Genomic DNA, 20,455 nt, shown 5'->3' on the forward strand with positions numbered 1-20,455 from the left:
CTTGAAGCTAGCTGGAAATCCATTCTGTCCCTTGTCCCCTGACTCCACATTCTCTGACCCTATTCATTAGTCTATTATGGGGCATCTTATTGAAATCCAGATGAATTACATTGACAGCACTGTCATTGTCTAGTCTCTTCATTACCTCCTCAAAACATTCAATAGGGTTGGTTGGACAAGACTTTCCCTTTTGAAATCCATCCTGAATATTCATTCTCATTTCTAGATGTTCTTCGATTCCTTCCTTTCATAAGGTTTACATTATCTTTCCTGTGTTAAGCTGATTGGCCTGACATTCCATGGGCATGTTCTGTCCCCCTTCTTAAATACAGGAATAACATTAGCTATCCACCAGTCCTCTGGATGTATGTTCATATGTTCCTCTGGCGCTACACCTTTGTGAATGAATTATGAGCAGTACTGCCTGAACTATCTCTTCCCTAGATTCTTTTAAAGTTTCTGAATTCAATCCATCTGGACCACTGTAGCTCCTTTGCATTTTATTAGTTTAATAAACACATCCTTTCTTGGCTTTAAATGAACTTATCTCATTACTCATCTCATCATTAAAATTATGTTTCCTTGTTCTCTCTTCCTGGGAAACAACAAGGCAAAACAATTATTGAATATTTCTACCATCTCTCGATCATCACCAGTGGTATTATCCTGCCTGTCCCTTAATGGTCCAATTCACATCATTGGCTTCCTCTTTTATTGATGTGCCTGAAAAATATTTTACTGTTTTATTTCATGGTCCTTGATAATTTAATTTCATAATGGAGGTGTCACTGTGAAGAATGTGTAAGTCAGTAAGAATTGTCAGCAAGGATTAATCAGCACTTTCTAATTGGGGATGTTCATCAGTGGAACATTTCAGACACTAAATTGTAGATTTTCCATCAAAGATCAATTTAGGATTGAAGTAAAAGTTCATAATTTTATTTTAAATGAGTTCCTGGTGAAAACCAATGAATTAAGGTGAAAGATCACAGATGGTGCTTTTGAAAAGAGACACTGCAGCCGCGAAAATCAGTGGCATCTCCAGGATATTAAACTCCAGCCAGTTAGCGAAAGGGAATATTAACATCAGCAGAAAAAAACTTAATATTGTCAGACAATCAGTCCTGGACGTGATTAACAGCAGCAATAACAGCAGAATCCAACCCTTGTAATCACTTATGGACGCGTTGGTGTTTCATCAGGTTAGATGACTGGGTGAATCCCTTCCCACACACGGAGCAGGAGAATGGCCTCTCCCCAGTGTGAACGCGCTGGTGTGACTGCAGGTTGTTTGACTGAGCGAATCCTTTCCCACACTCGAAGCAGGTGAATGGCCTCTCCCCAGTGTGAACTCGCTGGTGTGTCAGTAGGTGGGATGAATTAATGAATCCCTTTCCACACTTGGAGCAGGTGAATGGCCTCTCCCCAGTGTGAACATGCTGGTGTGTCAGCAGAGCAGTTGACTGAATGAAGCCCTTCCCACACGCAGGGCAGGAGAATGGCCGCTCCCCAGTATGAATTCTCTGGTGTACAGTGAGGTTAGATGAACACCTGAACCTCTTTCCACAGTCAGTGCAGCTGAATGGTCTCTCGTCTGTGTGAGCTTGCTGGTGTGACTGGAGGGCAGAGAACTGAGTGAATCTCTTCCCACACTTGGAGCAGGTGAATGGCCTCTCCTCAGTGTGAGTGCGTTGATGACTTTTCAGCTTAGTTGGACAAGTGAATCCCTTCCCACATTGCCCGCATTTGCATGGTTTCTCCATGCTGTGGACGTCCTTGTGATTCTCCAGGTTGGATGATCAGCTGAACACACTGGACACTCATCCACACGCACAACATATGTAAAATTTCTCCCCACTGTGAATATTGAGATGCGTTTTCAGGCTGTGTAACTGGTGAAAGCTCTTTCCACAGTCAGTGCACTGGGACAGGCTCACTCGGGAGTGTATGTGTCTCGGTGTTCTTCCAGTCACGCTGATGTTTGAAATATTTTTCCTTAGACAGAACAGACAAACATCACTCCTTCCACATTCAAAGGCTGATGATATTCAGGTCCTGATGAATCGAGTGACTCTGTCAGATGGTGACGTCATGTTTGATTTGAGTTTCATGTCTGTAAATTGTCCCCTTCAAAAAGCCTGTAAAAGGAGATTACAAAAGTCATGTCAGTCAGGATATAAATTTATCAAATAAACTAATTTCTATTGAATATTTTTTCTTGATCCCTCAAAGGTGCAAGTCCCTTTCCCGCACACTCTCCCACCTCAATGTATGGACACAATGGGCCGAATAGCTTCCTCTGTGCCATTATGATTCTGTGGCTGTTTTATGTCATCTCACCTTGTAATTTAACACTTGGGTCATCACTGTAAATACAGGACAGAAATTCAGAACAGACAATTCTCGTTTCTATGCAACATTTCTTCCTCTCTTGTTCCCCCAAAGCTGTAAATCCCCATCCCACACACTCTCCCTCCTCCCTGGGCTGAAATCCAAACCCATCTCACCATCTCCGCCATCTCTTTCCTCCACTCCCAGTTTTCTCCATCCCTCTCCTCTGCCTGGGTTCAGTTCAATCCTGCATTGAATGTGGGGACAAATTTAATGCTTCTGTCACCGTGGGGATGTCCCGCAGCTCGGACCCGGAGCTCCTTATTCGGGGCTGCAGGCCTCCAGCGGGTGTTTCTGGAAGCTCCCTGCCCAGTCCGCTGGCTCTATTCCTCCCACAGCCAGCGGCTCCAATACTCTGCAGCACGCGCCGCCTCCAGCCCTTCCGTCTGTCCCCGGGAACAGCCCCAAATGCGCATGCGCCAGTCACTGCCCCGCACTGCGCCGGCGTGGGGACTTCCTGCAGTGAAAATAGGGCACATTCTGACCCGCTGCGAATTCTGGGTAAGGTCCCTGCCATATTGCAGGGGGATTTTGTTGAGTCGAAAATTTTATTTTGTGACCCGATTACAATTGGAGCCAAACGACCAAGCCATAAAATCCATTGCTACAGCAACCAACGTGCACTGCCCTCTAGCAAGAGTTCAGTCCTGGCTGTATTAAACAACTGAGCAAACCTTTATAGTTAGGTGCGAACTTAACTCCCTACAGTTAGGAGCCTCAGCAGATGGGACGAAGAAGTGATTTTTTTTCCCATCCATGGAACACTTAAACTGCATTAAGAATGCACTGATGGTGGATCAAATCCTTTGAACCTTTAAAGCTGGAATATTGGCACGTGGGGAAACTGAGTAAATCCCTTCAGTAAATCTCCAGTGTGACTGTGCTGCTGTGTTATTTCCACATTCAGCTGGCAAACAATCTTTTGCCAACCAAATGCCTGCATATTGGAAGGAGCAGTACTGCAGTGGGAGAGAGGTCTGTGTTTCCAGCTATTATTCACCATCCTCCATTTCAGACATTATCCCATTAGCTGAATTTTTTTTATTCGTTAATGGGATGTGGGCCAGCATTTATTAACCATCCTTAATTGCCCTTGTTAACAGCATTTAAGAGTAAACCACATTGCTGTGGGTCTGGAGTCACATGTAGGCCACACCAGGTCAGGGCGGCAGATTACCTTCTTAAAGGGCATGAGTGAATCAGATGGGTTTTTACAACAATCGAGAATGGTTTCATGGTAATCATTAAGCTTTTAATTCCAATTCCAATTGAATTCAAATTCCACTATATGCCATCGTGGGGTTCAAACCTGGGTCCCCAGAGCCTTACCCTGGGTCTCTGGATTACTAGTCCAGTGACAATACCACTATGCCATCACCTCCAAGCAGCTGGTCTGTAACACTATGGAGCATCTGCAAAGTTGTTTCTTGCCCTTACGGAGAAGGCCGGGGCAATCTTCACTCTTAATCCACCAATGCGATATTAAGCATAACATGTTGGAGAATGACTGGATTTCAGTGCAGTGACACCGGGCCAGGATACAGTTCCATTCATAAGATTGACAAGAGCAAGAGGACGGAATTTCAAACTGTGTCTGCCTCCTCTCTGCATTTTCTAGATTAAAACTTGACTTGAATCGATTACTTTTTGTCTTGAATATATTCCAAGATGGAAATCCAAGAATATTTGGATACTAGGGGAATCAATGGATTTGGGAATAGGGCAGGAAACTGGAGTTGAGGTGTAAGATCATTTAATGATGGAGCAGGCTCAAAAGCCGTATAGTATATCCCTGCTCCTATTTCTTGTGTTCTTATGAACATCACTGTGAATTATTTCCATGTGAGCACCGCAGATGCAGCACCTGCCCTTTCACCTCCTGCCTTCCCATGTTCCTGGGCCACAAACACACTTTCCAAGTGACTCAGTGATTTACTTGTACTCCTTGCAATTCGCTGTTTTGTATTCACAATTTGGTCTTCTCTAAATTGAAGAGACTAAATCCAGATTGGGTGATTGCCTTGCAAAACATCATCATTCCATCTGCAAATGTGATCCTGAGCTTTTGGTCTTTTACCCTTTTAATTCTCCACCTCACTCTGACCTCTCTCTCCTCAGCTTCTTGTGCTGTTCCAATGAAGCTCAATGGAAACTCAAGGAACAGCAGCTCATCTTTGATCAGGCACTTTACAACCTTCCCGACTCCACATTCATTTCACCAATTTCAGATCATCACCACCACTTCTATCTTTTCCGAGAGTAGGTGCTGGTATTGGTTCTGCTGTTTCCATTTATACCTCCTCTGGACCAGTCTATTGTTTCTTCACTTGTCCCATTAGTTTATTTACTTGTCTCCTTATCACCCAATTTTGCTTTGAATCATCATTCCCTTTGTCATTTAATCACTCTAGCCTTCAATGCTATCATGAGACTGTTTGTTCCTTCCTCCTCTCCACCTCTATTTTTCCTGACTCTGTACTTGCCTTGTAAACTATTAAATCTCTAAATTCTTCTGGTTGGATAAAAAGTCATCAGCGGCTTTTGTGTGGAAAGATAATGTGATAACCACGACACTACAGATATCAGTGTCATAAAGTCCAGACAGAGGCCATAAATCTCTCATTCTATTTCACAAACAGGAAATGCTGGGAATACTCTGTGGTCAAACCAAGTCTGTGGACAGTGAAACACTTCATGGTTCAGGTCGCTTTACTTTCATAGAACCAGAAAAAAGTTAGAGATGTTACTGATTTTGAGAAAGTTCACGGACAGGGAAAGAGGGAGGTGAATGAACTGAAGAGAAGGTTTATGATTTCGTGGAAGGCAGGAGAGATTAAATAACAAAAGGATGGTTATGCAAGGAAAAAGTGATAGTAATGGAGATAGTGAAGAAACACAAGGTGGAAGAGCCATTCTGTATCTGTCATCTATTTCTACTCTGATTGGAAATGTGTTGCTTCTCCGTTGATCCATTTCACTTCTGTCCCACACTGAAAACTCTCAATATTTCTCCACTATTACCTTTTATAAACATCTCATTGAACGAATCCACAGATCAACAAAGGAAGTTTTGTTTTTAAACATTGCAACAATGAAGCATAGAAATATTTATGTTCCAGAATGAGGCCATTGGATCCATCATGTCAATGGATCCATGAAGCAGGTTCAAGGCTCAGGCAAGGGGGAAACTCTAGTTACCATTTGTGCCAGTGGACTAATGGAAGAGATGGAAGCAGCAGAGGCAGCTGATCGGATTGTCTCAATCTTAGTGACAAAGAAGATCCATGAGATGAGGATGGAGAAGAAAAGGGAGAGCACTTCAAAAGAAACTAACTTGTGTCAGAGATATTAAAATGACCCGATGCACTGTGCTTAACAGAAGGCTAATTTATTTGACTTTATCCGGAATATTACCACCTATAACTGGTCTGGAGTTTATTAACATCCGCAGAAACAGACCCCAATAAACAGGGTTCAGTCCTGGATGTAATTAGCAGCAAAATCCAATCACTGTAGTTACTTGTGAACCTGCTGGTGCTTCAGCAAGTGGGATGACTGAGTGAATCCCTTCCCACACTCTGAGCAGGTGAACGGTTTCTCCCCAGTGTGAATTCGCTGGTGTACAGTGAGGATAAATGATCGCCTGAACCCAGTTCCACAGTGAGAGCACCTGAATGGTCTCTCGTCAGTGTGAACACGTTGATGGTACATCAGTCCACTGGAATTTTGATAACACTTCCCACACTCTGGGCATTGAAAAGGTCTCTTGTCAGTGTGGACTCGCTGGTGTTTCAACAAATTTGATAACTGAGTGAATTCCTTCCCACAGTCAGAGCAGGAGAACAGCCTCTCCCCAGTGTGAACTCGCTTGTGAGCCAACAGGTGCAAAGACTTAGTGAATCCCTTCTCACACATGGAGCAGGTGAATGGCCTCTCCCTGGTGTGACTGCGCTGATGAGTTTCCAGCCTGGATGGGTAACTGAATCCCTTCCCACAGTCCCCGCATTTCCACAGTTTCTCCCCGGTGTGGCAGTGCTTTTGTTTTGACAGTCCAGGTGATTGGCTGAAGCCTTGCCCACACACAGAACCCGTGTATGGTTTCTCCCCACTATGAATGGTGCTATTTCCTTCCATGTTCAAACTCCAATTATGCGCAGGTTAGAATAAATTAGGCGACTTCATCAGATCCTGATATGATGTTGGGTGTGAGTTTCTGAATGCAAAGCCTCCCCTTCCAATACCTTGTGAAATTGATTAAAAACAGAAAAAAGGGAGTGAGAGAGAATCAGAAAAAGTACAAAAGCAGGTTGTGAAATGCAGCTGAATGAATCTGGTAATTTGCAGTGCCAGCACCAGGAGAAAGTGACCATGAAAACTGCTGGGCTGTCATAAAATCCCAACTGGTTCACAAATGTCCTTCAGTGAAGGGGATCCGCCACCCAGACTGGCTCTATACAAGACCCTTTGGAAGAAGAGAGAGAGATAGAGATGGGAGAGGCAGGAGATGAAGTTGAGGGGTTATATTTACCTACAACTTAACCAGAACTTTGACTGAACATCCCAAACCACCAAACTCCTCTACCTAGAAGGACCAGAGTAGCAAGTGTACACCATCACCTCTAAGTCACACATCACTCTGACTTGGCTGACATCCAGTACTGGATGAATGGAAATTTCTTCTAGCTAAATATTGGGAAGAGGGAGGCCATATTCTTCAGTCCCCGCACAACCTCCACTCCCTAGCAACCCAGTCCATCCCTCTCCTTAACAATTGGAGTTGAACCAGACTTTTTACAGCTTTGGTGTAATATTTTACCCTGAGATGTGCTTCTAACCACATATCTGTATCATCACCAAAGCTGCCTATTTCCATCTCAGTAACATCGCCCAACTCCACCCCAGTCTCAGCTCCTCTGCTGCTGAAACTCTCAACAATTCCTTTGTTCCCTCTTGACTTAACTACCCTAACACACTCCCGGGCAACTTCCCACATTCAACCTCCCTGTAATTTTGAGGTCATCAACACTCTGCTGCCCATGTCCTCATTCACACCAAATCGTATTCACCCATCACCCCTGTGCTCACTGACCTACAAAGGCTCCTGTTCAAGAAGCACAAAAATTTGAAAGCTGTCATCCTTGATTTAAAATCCTTCCATGGCTGGGATCATCCCTATTTCTGTAATCTCCTCCAGCAACACAACCCTCTGAGAGCTCTGCGCTCATCCAATTCCAATGTTCTCATTTGTTCATGGGATGTGGGTGTCATTGGTTAGGCCAGGATTTATTGTCCACCCCTAACTGCCATCATTCAGAGGACATTGAAAAGGATTCTCAATTTTAATCATTCTGTCATTGATGGCTGCTATTTCAGTTGTCCAGACTTCAAGCTCCGCAACTCCCAGGATGAAAACGGGACAGAATTTGATGGTCAATATAAACTCAGAAGCGGAAGGGAAATTATCTCGAATGAAAGAAAAACAATTCCTGACCATAGAAAGATAAAGCTGGTAAATCAGGAGTGAATGGCCGGGGGATGGGCAGCAGCGGAAACCTCATTTAGAAACAGTTGGTGGAAATCACAGTTAAATACCAAATATGGTTCAAATACACCCATTATTAGAGGTGGAGGAAGTTTGACAATGATACAGAGATGATTAGGGAGGGCAGTGCTCAAACAGAGCAATGGACAGACGTGGATTCAGATCCACAGTAAAGAACCACACCAGCCCTGGAGCCATGAAACCACAGCACAGCATTAAAATTTCTGTATTGTAAATCAATGTTCAAAAATACTCACCTCTGAAACAATTTCACTGTTTTGACATTTAAAATCTGCTGGAGCCTGCAGCTGGAACGATTTCGGGAGCATTGGAGTCAGAGAAAAATCTGGCAATCTTCATATCTTCTAACCCTCTGTAAAAGAATAGAAGTTCAGAAGAGACAAATATTTCTCTTGATTTGAGTTTTCTGTCTTCAAACCCTCCTCCAAACCCCTGTGAAAAGTGTTTCCAAAATCCATCCCGATCAGGCAAAGATAGAAATTCACAACATAGACATGGATTCAGAACAACAGTAAAGAACCACAGCATAGCACTAAAATCTCTGTATTGGAAATACAGGCATCAGGCATCCTGCTGCCTGACCCAGGATGGCCACGCATGCACCCGCAGCACATTGCCCCTGTAAAGATGGTGACCATGGGGCCAGGCCAGCTCCTCTGTGCAGAGCGAAAATTAAATCAATGAGTCAATTATTTTCTCTCCTGGTCACCGGAACCCTGAAGCCCCGCCCACTCCCTTTGCTCGACTCCCGGCTGAACCAACATGGCGGCCGTTAACCTGGGCCTGTTTCCCGGGAAAAATCCCCGCAGCTGCAAATGCGAATCCTGCAAGATCTTATTCCGGTCTTGCGGCCTACACCAGGTGTTTATGAAGCCCCCTGACCCAGACTCCCGGCTCCATTCCTCCCTCCGCCCCGCGACTCTCACCCACTGAAAAAAGCGTCACCAAAACTCATTCTGCTCTGATCGAAGTGACAATGCGCATGCTCCAGTACTGCGCCTGCGCAATTGGCTCCTGTAGAGTACATAGGCCGCATTCACATCCGCAGGGAATGATGGGTAACCGCAGCGCCATTGAAACACTAAACAGGGAATCGAAAATAATTGTTTCCCAATTAAGATAAGTTAATTTTAAAAATTACAGATAAATCCTACTGGATGGGTGCTCAGCCATTCTCTGCTTCTCGAATCGATTTAAATCACTGCTCTCCTCTGGGAAAACACTGAACTTTTAAAGTTTTTCTCACTGTCCCTCCTCCCCCTCCCCTCCTCTCCCTCCACCTCCCCTCCTCTTCCTCTCCCTCCGCCTCCCCTCCCCCTCCTCCTCTCCCTCCGCCTCATCTCCCTCCCCTCCTCCTTCTCCTCTCCCTCCCCCTCTCCCTCCCCCTCTCCCTCCCCTCTCCCTCTCCCTCCCCCTCCCCTCCTCCTCTCCCTCCCCCTCCCCTCCTCCTCTTCTCCCTCCCCGTCCCCCTCCCCTCCTCCCCTCCCTCCCCCTCCCCTCCTCCTCTTCTCCCTCCCCGTCCCCCTCCCCTCCTCCCCTCCTCCTCTTCTCCCTCCCCGTCCCCCTCCCCTCCTCCCTCCTCCCTCCCCCCTCCTCCCCCCTCCTCCCCCTCCTCCCCCTCCTCCCCCTCCTCCCCCTCCTCCCCCTCCTCCCCCTCCTCCCGTGAAGATGTTGAGACTGGCTGGGTTCAACCCCACAGCCACTGGTTCCTCTATCTCTCTCTCCATTCCCTGCTACTGAATATTTACAGTTTTATGGAATGATACAGCACAGATAGAAGTCATTCGGCCCATTATGCCTGTGCTGCCTCTTTGGAATATCTATTCAGTTAATTCCACAGCCCTGCTGGCAGAGTCAGGATAATGTATATCAGCTGTGGTAATCCGTGAGATGAATGGAAAAGGCTTTCCAGTTGGATACTTCTCAGACACACTCGTCCATGTGAAAATATTGATTGCTGAGTGTATTAAGCAGATATCATGGGTTCATTCAGCTCTGAAGAAGAGTCATATGGATTTGAAATGTTAACTCTGTTTCTCTCTCCACAGATGCTGCCAGACCTGCTGAGGTTCTCCAGCATTTTCTGATTTTCTTTCAGATTTGAATCATCTTCAATATTTTGCTTCTATCAAGGGTTCACTGGTTAGTTAAAGACACAGATTAACTGGCAGAGTTTATTCAAAAATTCTACACATCCCACATACCACAGTGGCATTATTAATAAAAAGGCCAAGTTAAGGGAGTATCGCTGGTGTGGTAGAGTACATGAATTATGAAGTTACAAAGCAAAGGTATTAATATCCCGCATTTCACAATCACCAATTGGCTGGGATGTTGCAGTGTGAAAGAAGCCCACTTACTTGTCAGGTGAAAGAGGCCGTGTCCAAAGGATCTGTTAAAGTCAGACCACTGGCAGTCTCAACTGGGGCTTATGTGGATGGGTCTCAGTTTTCTGAACAAGGTCCATATCAGACTGGGTGATGCGCCTTTTCTTCCCTGTGACATCCTTTTTAAATGCCCACCACAATAGTTAGCCCAGAAAGCTGAGGGCAGCTTCATCACTGCCCTTCAAACTGTTACTGAGAATCACCATCTATTCTCAAAGCTCCTTTGGTTGTAATTCCCTCATGGAAAACCTGGCAAAAAAAACACAGCTTCTCCACAGCAGAAAGGCAACCACTCACCCACCATTCCAAATGATTTGGGATATTGCTGGCAAGTGTGCAGGACAAATTGTTATTTGTAAGGTGAAGGTACATCAGCAGCAGGAGTTAGTGATGAAGGTGATGGTAATAACCAGGCAGACTGACTCACCAGGAAAGCTGCTCCAGAGGGTATTCCATGGGATTCACCCAAAAACACAATCATTGGCATCGATACAACAGACTCCAGTTAACTGATTTAAAAACGTGTCAGGACCCTGACCCTGATGTGACTGTGTTCAAAGAGGCCTTACACCATCAGAAAGACTTTCCCTCATCCCTCGCAGCAAGTAAGGACTCACTCATCCTACGTGATGAGGATTTCTATCACAAGGATGCCTCTGATTTGAATTAGATCACACCTCGATGCCTTAGGAAAGAATCAATTTTGTTCATGCATGAAATTTGAGACGTTTCTCTTTTTCAAGTCCGTGATATGTTACACAATTATTATTGGCATCCAATGATGCACCAAGATGTCCATCACCACCTGAACCTGTGTCTCATCTGTGTCTAAATTAATCCAGCCCTGTGAAATGAAAGGTCCCAATGGACACATCCCATCTGAATGATGTTCCCTGGGAAACATTGCAGATTGATTATATAGGCCCACTACTCAAAGCTGGTATATCCTGGTAACTATTGAGATGTTCACCTGGTGGATTGAAGGTTTCCCTGTCTGTAAAAATGATGCAGTCAAGACAGCTAAAATCTTGTGGGAACAGATCTTTACCAGGTGGGGCTTTCTGAAAAGGATAGAGAGTGATAATGGTTCTCATTTCACAGCTGAAGTAATGCAGCAGCTCTGTCATCTTGTGGGTGTGGAACAATATTTCCACCTTCACAACCACCCAGAATCTAGTCGGATGCTCGAGATCATTAATCACTCTGGAGAAACAGCACTGAAAAAAGCTGTAATGGAGGGGCATAATAATCTGGTTAAGGCAAATGACTGGATCACTGTCCAGGCAAGATCACTGTCTTGCCTGGTATCTTACTGACCATTCACTCCACTCCTGTTCACTCCCTGGTCACAGCCCATTTCAGCTCAAGACAGGTCGGCCCATCCAGATTGTTGTCCCACTCCCCAATGCTACTCAATAAACTCATGACCAGTTTCTCCAGAAGCTCCAATAAACCTCAGCATCCTTCCTGCTACAGGCAGTGGAGAAGATGGTGCTGCCCATCTCAACACCGTCAGGGAGAACCACCCCACCCGTTACATTAACTGTTCAATGGGAGATGAAGTCATGTTAAAAACATTTTTAAACAGGGTGGGTCTGAGGAGACCAATTGGAAAAGTCCATATGATCTTCCAGATAGATCAGGAGAAACAAATCTTATATTGACTATTCAGAAACGATAGAAGAAAACACAATATCTGTGTTACCATGGAGATCAGTGTAAACTGTACAAAATGTAAAGGTCAGATAACTACATGGGGAATAAACGCTGATTTTATCCAACAGGGACAAGATGTGGATGGTCATCGTGCTCCTGGACTGTGTCCAGGCTGAAGTTCTGTTCCTGCCGTATGATCCTCCCCCAGATTGTCCTTTCTGAGCTCCAGCCAGGTGATGTTAAACACTCAGGTGGGAAAGACAAAAATCTACAACAATATGTTTAAAACAAAGCTGATTTATTTGCTATATAACCAGGATACTAAACTTCAGTTCAATTATTAACATCAGCAGAAACAAACTCCAACTGTCAGAATGAACATAGTTCAGTCCTGGATGTGATTAACTGCAGCAATAACAGTAGAATCCAACCCCTGCAGTCACTAGTGAACTCGCTGGTGCCCCACCAGATGAGATGACTGAGTGAATCCTTTCCCACACTCGGAGCAGGTAAACAACCCCTTCCCAGTGTGAACTCGCTGGTGTCTCAGCAGGTTGAAGGAATGGACAAATCCCTTCCCACACTCAGAGCAGGTGAATGGCCTCTTTCCAGTGTGTGTACATTGGTCTGCCAGCACTTCATGCCTGCTTTTAAAGCTATTCTCACAGTCAGAACATTTAAAAGGTCTCTGATCAGTGTGAACAAGTTGGTGTTCAATGAGCTGGGATAATCGGGAGAATTTGTTCCCACACTCGAAGCAGATGAACAGCCTCGCCCCAGTTTGAATGTGTTGGTGTGTCAGTAACTGGTACCTGCATTTAAAGCCTTTTTCACATTCAGAACATTAGAAAGGCTTCTTATCAGTGTGAACCAGTTGGTGTGCAGTGAGGTGGGATGACCAAGAGAATCCGTTCCCACACTCAGAGCAAGTGAATGGCCTCTCCCCAGTGTGAACTCTCTGGTGGGCCAGCAGGTGGGCTGACTGAGTGAATCCCTTCCCACAGGCAGAGCAGGTGAATGGCCTCTCTCCAGTGTGAACTCGCTGGTGTGTCCGAAGGTCTGATGAATTAATGAATCTCTTCCCACACATGGAGCAGGTGAACGGCCACCCCTCAGCATGAGTGAGTTGGTGTCTCAAAACATCGGATGATTGAGTGAATCCCTTCCCACACAAGGAGCAGGGGAACGGTCTCTCCCCAGTGTGAATGTGTCGATGAGTTTCCAGCCGCTGGTATTTGAATCCCTTCCCACAGTCCCCACATTTCCATGATTTCTCCATGGTGTTGGTGCCCTTCTGCCTCTCCAACTTGGAAGATCAGTTGAAGCTTCGTCCACACACACAACACGTGTACATTTTCTCCTCGCTGTGAGTGGTGTGATTCTTTTCAGGCTGTGTACCGGAACACTGGAACACTCACACTCAGGTGTGTGTGTCTCGGTGCTTTTCCAGTCACACTGATGTTTGAAATCTCTTCCCATGGACAAACATTTCTCCTTCCATGTTCAGAGACCAATGATTTTCAGGCTCTGATGAATCGAGTGACTCTGTCAGATCTTGATAATTGGTTTTAGTTTCCCATCTGTAAATCTTCTCCTCCTAATACCCTGGAAAAAAAGCTTAGAGAATTACACAGAATCTCCAGAATAGAACTAGGTCATTTGGCCCAACTAGTCTCTGCTGGTCTTTATACTCCACATGCTTCTCATTCCATTCCATCTACCTCAGCTTAGTCTTTCACTTTATCTTTTTATTCCTTTTTCTCTCATCTCGTTTCCTTTTGAAATTATCTCAGCTTTTTGCCACAACCACTTCCTGTGGTAGTGAGTTCACTTTCTAACCGCTCTCTGTGTAAACACATTTCTCCTTATTTCCTTATTGGATTTATCAGTAACTATCTTGTATTTATGTCCCCTGGTTTTGGATTCACCCACAAATGGAAACATTCTCTCCACATCTACAAGGTCTCACATGGCAGAAAAATAAAAAACTCATAGGACCCCAGAGCAAGATACAAGTTGGATCCAAATTAGGTTCAATGGCTGGAAGTGATGAATGATGATTGATGGGTGTTTTATTGTGATTGGAAGGCTGTTTTCAATGGGGTTTCACAGAGCTCAGTACTGGGTCCTTCATTCCTGGTTTATTTCATTCATTCAAACTTACATATAGGGATATGAATAACAAGTTTGCAGATGATACAAAAAATGGCTGTGTGCTTGGTAGTGAAATAGAAAGCTGGAGACTGCAGGAAGATAACAATGTACTGTTCAGGTAGGCAAGGTCAGAGGAAATAGGAGAAGAAGTAGCCCATTCAGCCCTTTGAGGCTGCACCACCAGTTAATAAGACCATGGCTGATTTGATTGTGGTTTCTACTCCACTTTCCCGTCTGTCCCCAATCCCATTAACCTTTGATTCCCTTGAAGCTCAAAAATCTGTCAAACTCAGCCCTGAAATATTCAATGACTCAGCCTCCACACTCTCTGCGAAAAATATTCCTCCTCCTCTTCATCTTAATTGGGAGCCTCCTTACTTTTGAACAGTGTCACTTAATTCTCAATTCCCCCACAGGAGGAAAGGTATATATATTGTTTATTCATTCTTGGGATGTGGGCGCCGCTGGCTAGGCCAGCATTAATTGGTTCAGAGGGCATTTCAAAGTCACCCACATTGCTGTGGGTCTGGATCACAGCAGATTTCCTTCCCTAAAGGACATTAGTGAACCAGATGGGCTTTTACAACAATCAACAAAGGTTTCATGATGATCATTATACTTTTAATTCCAATTTTTATTGAATTTAAATTCCACTGTGGCGGAATTCGAACCTGGGTCTCCTGAGCAATACCCTGGGTATCGGGATTACTGGTCCAGAGACAATACCACTACGCCATTGCCTCCCCTTCTCAGCACCTACCCTGTCAGGACCCTTCAGAATCTTGTATGTTTAAAAAAGATTACCTCTCATTCTCATAGAGTCAGAGAGGTCTACAGCACAGAAAAAGGCCATTCGGCCCATCGAGTCTGCGCCGGTCAAAAAAGTACCTAATTCTAATCCCATTTTCCAGCACTGGGTCCATAGCCTTGTATGCCACGGCATCGCAAGTGCACATCCAGATACTTTTTAAATGTTATGAGGGTATCTGCCTCTACCACTCTTTCAGGCAGTGAGTTCCAGATTACCACCACCCTCTGGGTGAAAAAATTCTTCCTCACATCTACTCTAAACCTCCTGCCCCTTACCTTAAATCTATGCCCCCTGGTTATTGATCCCTCCACCAAGGGGAAAAGTTCCCACCTGTCAACCCTGTCTTTGCCCCTCATAATTTTATACTCCTCAATCATGTCCCCCCTCAATCTCCTCTGCTCCAGGGAAAATAACTTCAGTCTATCCAATCTCTCCCATAACTAAAACTCTCCAGCCCAGGCAACATCCTGCTAAATCTTCTCTGCACCTCTGGTGCAATCACATCCTTCCTATAATGCGGATTCCAGAACTGCATGCAATACTCTCGCTGTGGCCTAACCACCATTTTATACAGTTGCAGCATAATGTCCCTGCTTTTATATTCTATGCCTCGGCTAATGAAGGCAATATCCCATATGCCTTCTTAACTACCTTATCTACCCGCCATGCTACCTTAAGGGACCGGTGGACATGTACCACAAGGTCCCTCTGATCATCAGTACTTTCCAGGATCCTACCATTCATCGTGTATTCCTGTGCCTAAGTGCATCACCTCACACTTAGCCGGATTAAATTCCATTTTTGTTTCTGATCAGCCCATCTGACCAGCCCATCTATATCCTCTTGTAATCTAAGACTATCCGCCACACTTTATGCCACACCACCAATTTTCATGTCATCCACAAACTTACTGATTAACCATCCTACATTCAAGTCTAAATAGTTTATTTATTACTGAAACAGCAAGGGACCCAACACCGATACCTGTAGAACCCACTGGAAACAGGCGTCCAGTCATAAAAACCCCCTCGACCATCAACCTCTGCTTCCTACCACTCAGCCAATTCTGGATCCAATTTGCCAAATTGCCTTGGATCCCATGGACTCTTACCTTCATTAACAATCTCCCATGCGGGGCCTTATCAAAAGCCTTGCTGAAGATCAAGTAGACTATGTCAAATGCATTGCCCTCATCTACACACCTGGTCACCTCTTCGAAAAATTCAATCAAATTGGTCAGACATGACCTCCCCTTAACAAAACCATGCTGACTGTCCTTGATTAATCCCTGCCTCTCCAAGTGTAGATTAATTCTATCCCTCAGAATTACTTTCAATATTTTCTCCACCACTGAGGTTAGACTGACTGGCCTGTAGTTCCCTGGTTTATCACTTCCTCTCTTCTTGAGTAACGGTACCAGATTGGCTGTCTTCCAGACCTCTGGCATCTCTTCCTGTGGCCAGAGAGGTATTGAAAAATTATTGCCAGCACCCCTGCTATCTCTTCCCTTGCCCCACTCTGTTGCCTGGGATACATTTCATCCCGGCCTGGAGATGTATCTACTTTTAAGCCTGCAGACTACTTTCTATGCTAATTTATTTAATTATATCACAGTCCTTCTGCCTGATTTCCATACCCACGTCGTCCCTCTCACTTGTGAACACTGACACAAAGTATTCATTTAGAAAACCTACCTATGTCTTCCAGCTCCACACACAAATTACCACCATAGTCCTTAATAGGCCCTACTCTTTCCCTAGTTATCCTTTTACTCTTGATGTACTTTGTAAAATAACTTTGAATTTTCCTTTATTTTACCTGCCAATGTTTCTTCATGCCTCCTTTTTGCTCTCCTAATTTCCTTTTTAAGTTCCCCCCTGCACTTTCTATACTCCTCTAGGGCTTCCGCTGTTTTAAGCCCTCAGTATCTGCCATAAGCCTCCCTTTTTCTCTTTATCTAATCCTGTATATCCCTCAACATCCAGGGTTCCCTGGATTTGTTGGTCCCACCCTTTGTCACTACTTGAATGAGTTGGCCCTGTACTCTCCCTATTTCCTTCTTGAATGAGTCCCACTGCTTTGGCACAGATTTACCCAAAAGTAGCTGTTCCCAGTCCACTCTGGCCAAATCATATCTGATCTTATTAAAATCGGCCTTCCCCCAATTTAGAACTCTGATTTCTGGCCCATCCTTGTCCTTTTCCATAACAACCTTGAATCTAATGGAGTTATGATCACTGTCTGCAAAATGCTCCCCCATTGATACCTCTACCACTTGCCCAGCTTCATTTCCTAAAATTAAGTCCAGGACTGCCCCCTCTCTTGTAGGACCTTCTACGTACTGGCTTAAAAAACTCTCCTGGATGCATTTTAAGAATTCTGTTCCCTCTAAACCTATCACACTATGACTAACCCAGTTAATGTTGGGGAGGTTGAAACCCCCACTATTACTACCCTAGTATTTTTACACTTCTCTGAAATTTGCCTACATATCTGCTCTTCTATTTCTCTCTGACTGTTTGGGGGCCCATAGTACACTTCCAGCAATATGATTGCTCCTTTCTTGTTTTTCAGTTCTACCCATATGGCTTTATTTGAGGAGCCTTCTAAGATGTCATCCCTCCTTACTGCTGTAATTGATTCCTTGATCAATATTGCGATACCCCCTCCTCTTTTACCTCCTTCCCTGTCTCGCCTGAAGACCCTATATCCTGGAATATTGAGCTGCTAATCCTGCCCCTCTCTCAACCATACCTCTGTAACAGCAGTTACATCATACTTCCTTGTGTTAATTTGTGCCGTCAAGTCATCTGTCTTATTTGTCAGACTCCTTGCATTAAAATAAATACCATCCAACCGTACCAAACTCCCTTGTGCCTTAACTGGCCTATAACTTATATGCCTTCTAGACTCAGTTACTCTCTCTTCTAATTTTGGCTTCTAATTCTTCTAAACTCCAATGGATACAGGCCCAGCCTTTCATCATAAGACAACACCTTCATCCCAGGAATCAGCGTAGTGAACCTTCTCTGAACTGCTTCCAGTGCAAGCATATCCCTCCTTAAGTAAGGAGACCAAAACTGTACACAGTATTCCACGTGTGGTCTCACCAATTTCCTGTACAGTTGTAGCAAGACATCCCTACCTTTATACTCCATCCTTTTTGCCTTCCTAATCACTTGCAGTACCTGAATGCTGACTTTTTGTAATTCATGGCCAAGGACACCCAGATCCCTCTGTTCTGCAGCATTCTGCAGTCTCTCTCTATTTCAATAATATTCTGTTTTTTCATTCTTCCTGCCAAACTGGACATCCTCACATTTTATCACATTATACTCTATCTGCCAATTTCTTGCCACTCACTTAACCTATCTATATCTGTTTTCAGACTCTTTGTATCCTCCTCACAACTTGCTTTCATACCTATCTTTCTATCATTAGCAAATATAGCTACAATACAATTGGTCCCTTCAGTCAAGTCATTTGTATAGATCATAAATATTTGAGGCCCCAATACTGATCCCTCTGGCACTCCACTAGTTACAGTTTGCCAACCAGAAAATTACCCATTTATCCCAACTCACTCTTTCCTGTTAGTTAGCCAATCCTCTATCCATGCTAATATATCACCTCCAACACCATGAGCTCTTATCTTGTGCACTAACCTTTAATGTGACAGTTCATTGAAGGCCTTTTGTAAATTTAAACACAGTACATCTCCAGGTTCCCCTTTATCGACACTGCTTATTACATCCTCAAAGAATTCAAGGCTCCTCCATCATTTTGGAGGTGACGATGGGAGAGGCAGGGGAGAGGGAGCACCCTTCAAAAGAAACTAACATGAATTAGAGATATTAAAGAGATCCAACACACTGTGTGTTTAACACAAGGCTGATTTGACTTTTGTCCAGAATATTAATCACTGTAACTGAGCATGACTTCTTTAACATCAGAAACAGACTCCAATGAACAAATGGATTAACAGCAAAATTCAATCAGAGTAGTTACTTGTGAACTCGCTGGTGTCTCAGCAGGGTGGATGAGTGAGAAAATCCCTTTTTACACACGGAGCAGGTGAATGGCTTATCCCCTGTGTGAACTCGCTGGTGTGTCAGCAAGGTTGATGACTGAGTGAATCTCTTCCCACATTTGGAGCAGCTGAATGGTCTCTCCCCAGTGTGAACTCGCTGGTGCATCAGCAGGCATGATGACCGAGTGAATCCCTTCCCACACTCTGTGCAGGTGAATGGATTCTCTCCAGTGTGAACTCGTTCGTGCACAATGAGGTCAGATAATTGCCTGAACCCAGTCCCACAGTGAGAGCACCTGAACAGTCTCTCATCCGTATGAACACGTTGATGGCGCATCAGTTCCCTGGAACTTTTATAGCACATCACGCAGTCTGGACACCTAAAAGGTCTCTCGTCAGTGTGAAGTCGCTGGTGAGCCAACAGGTTGCATGACAGAGTGAATCCCTTCCCACATTCAGAGTATATGGTCTCTCCCCAGTGTGACTGCGACGATGAGTTTCCAGCTCAACTGGATAATTGAATCCCTTCCCACAGTCCCCACATTTCCATCGTTTCTCCCCATTGTGACTGCATTTATGTTCTGACAGGTCAGATGATTGGTTGAAGCCTCGTCCACACACAGAACACATGTACAGTTTCTCTTCACTGTGAACGGTGCTTTCTCCCTTCATGTTCAAAATCCAATGATATTAAGGTTATGATAAATTGGGCGACTGCATCAGGTCCTGATGTGATATTTGGTTGGGGTTTTCTGGATGCAAATCCTCACCTTCTAATACTCTGTGAAATTGATTTAAAACAGAAAAAAGGGAGTGAAAGGCTGCTCACAAAAACAAAAGGCAGGTTGTGAAATTGAGCTGAATGTATCTGGTAATTTGTGGGGACAGCATGAGGAAAAAACTGTTTGATTCTTGTAAAAACGCATCTGTTTCACTAATGTCCTTCAGGGAAGGGAACCTGCCAGACAGTCTGGACTTACTGAAGACTCTGACCTCTGTGGGAGGAGGGTGAGGGAACAGGGCGAGAAGTAGGGAGATTTTATGTGCCTTAAACCCGACCAGAACTTTGACAAAACCTCCCAAACCCTCAACCTCCACCACCTAAAAGTAAATCCTTACCTTCTAACCCCCTGTAAAAGGAGTTTCCAAAATCCAACCCTGTCAGTCCAGGATAGAAATTCACAACATTCTCTCCTGCTGACAGGGATAGGGATGATTGCGCATGCGCACCGCTGCACATTGCCCCCCTATAAAGATGGCGGCCGTTAACTCGGGTATGTAAGGTTCAGTTCCGCGGCTGTTGCCCTACCTGGACTAAATGCGGGACTGGTAGATTTTTAATCTTGGTCCGAGGCCTCCACTGGATGTTTATGAAGCCTCTGCGCCCATTCCGCCGCCTCCGTTACGCCCGTATAATCAGCCGCAATTCACTGATTTCGGAGTCCAGATGACCACCTCACTGT

The 20,455-nt window shown here is 44.7% G+C and overlaps 2 protein-coding genes across 5 annotated transcripts; both read right to left on the bottom strand.

Annotated features, from left to right (window-relative positions):
- Positions 1-959: 959 nt before the first annotated feature.
- LOC144698124 (uncharacterized) lies at positions 960-8,955 on the bottom strand. 3 transcript variants are annotated; one of them, XM_078570063.1, is made up of 3 exons: positions 8,881-8,955; positions 8,191-8,306; positions 960-2,073 (listed from the first exon to the last, which is right to left on the bottom strand). In XM_078570063.1, exon 3 carries the CDS (start codon positions 1,761-1,763, stop codon positions 1,173-1,175), a length of 591 nt encoding a protein of 196 aa, XP_078426189.1. In that variant the 5' UTR covers positions 1,764-2,073; positions 8,191-8,306; positions 8,881-8,955; the 3' UTR covers positions 960-1,172. The 3 variants fall into 3 exon arrangements, with proteins under 3 accessions (XP_078426189.1, XP_078426190.1, XP_078426188.1); XM_078570064.1 differs by having other exon boundaries at positions 960-2,113; XM_078570062.1 differs by lacking the exon at positions 960-2,073 and adding an exon at positions 5,797-6,632.
- Positions 8,956-12,417: 3,462 nt separating this feature from the next.
- LOC144698135 (uncharacterized) lies at positions 12,418-20,455 on the bottom strand. 2 transcript variants are annotated; one of them, XM_078570080.1, is made up of 2 exons: positions 20,302-20,455; positions 12,418-13,602 (listed from the first exon to the last, which is right to left on the bottom strand). In XM_078570080.1, exon 2 carries the CDS (start codon positions 13,274-13,276, stop codon positions 12,842-12,844), a length of 435 nt encoding a protein of 144 aa, XP_078426206.1. In that variant the 5' UTR covers positions 13,277-13,602; positions 20,302-20,455; the 3' UTR covers positions 12,418-12,841. The 2 variants fall into 2 exon arrangements, 1 of the variants encoding a protein (XP_078426206.1); XR_013580456.1 differs by lacking the exon at positions 12,418-13,602 and adding an exon at positions 19,619-19,773.

The sequence above is a fragment of the Cetorhinus maximus genome, chromosome 23, assembly GCF_964194155.1.
Source record: "Cetorhinus maximus chromosome 23, sCetMax3.hap1.1, whole genome shotgun sequence".
In the NCBI taxonomy this organism is placed as follows: Eukaryota; Metazoa; Chordata; class Chondrichthyes; order Lamniformes; family Cetorhinidae; genus Cetorhinus; species Cetorhinus maximus.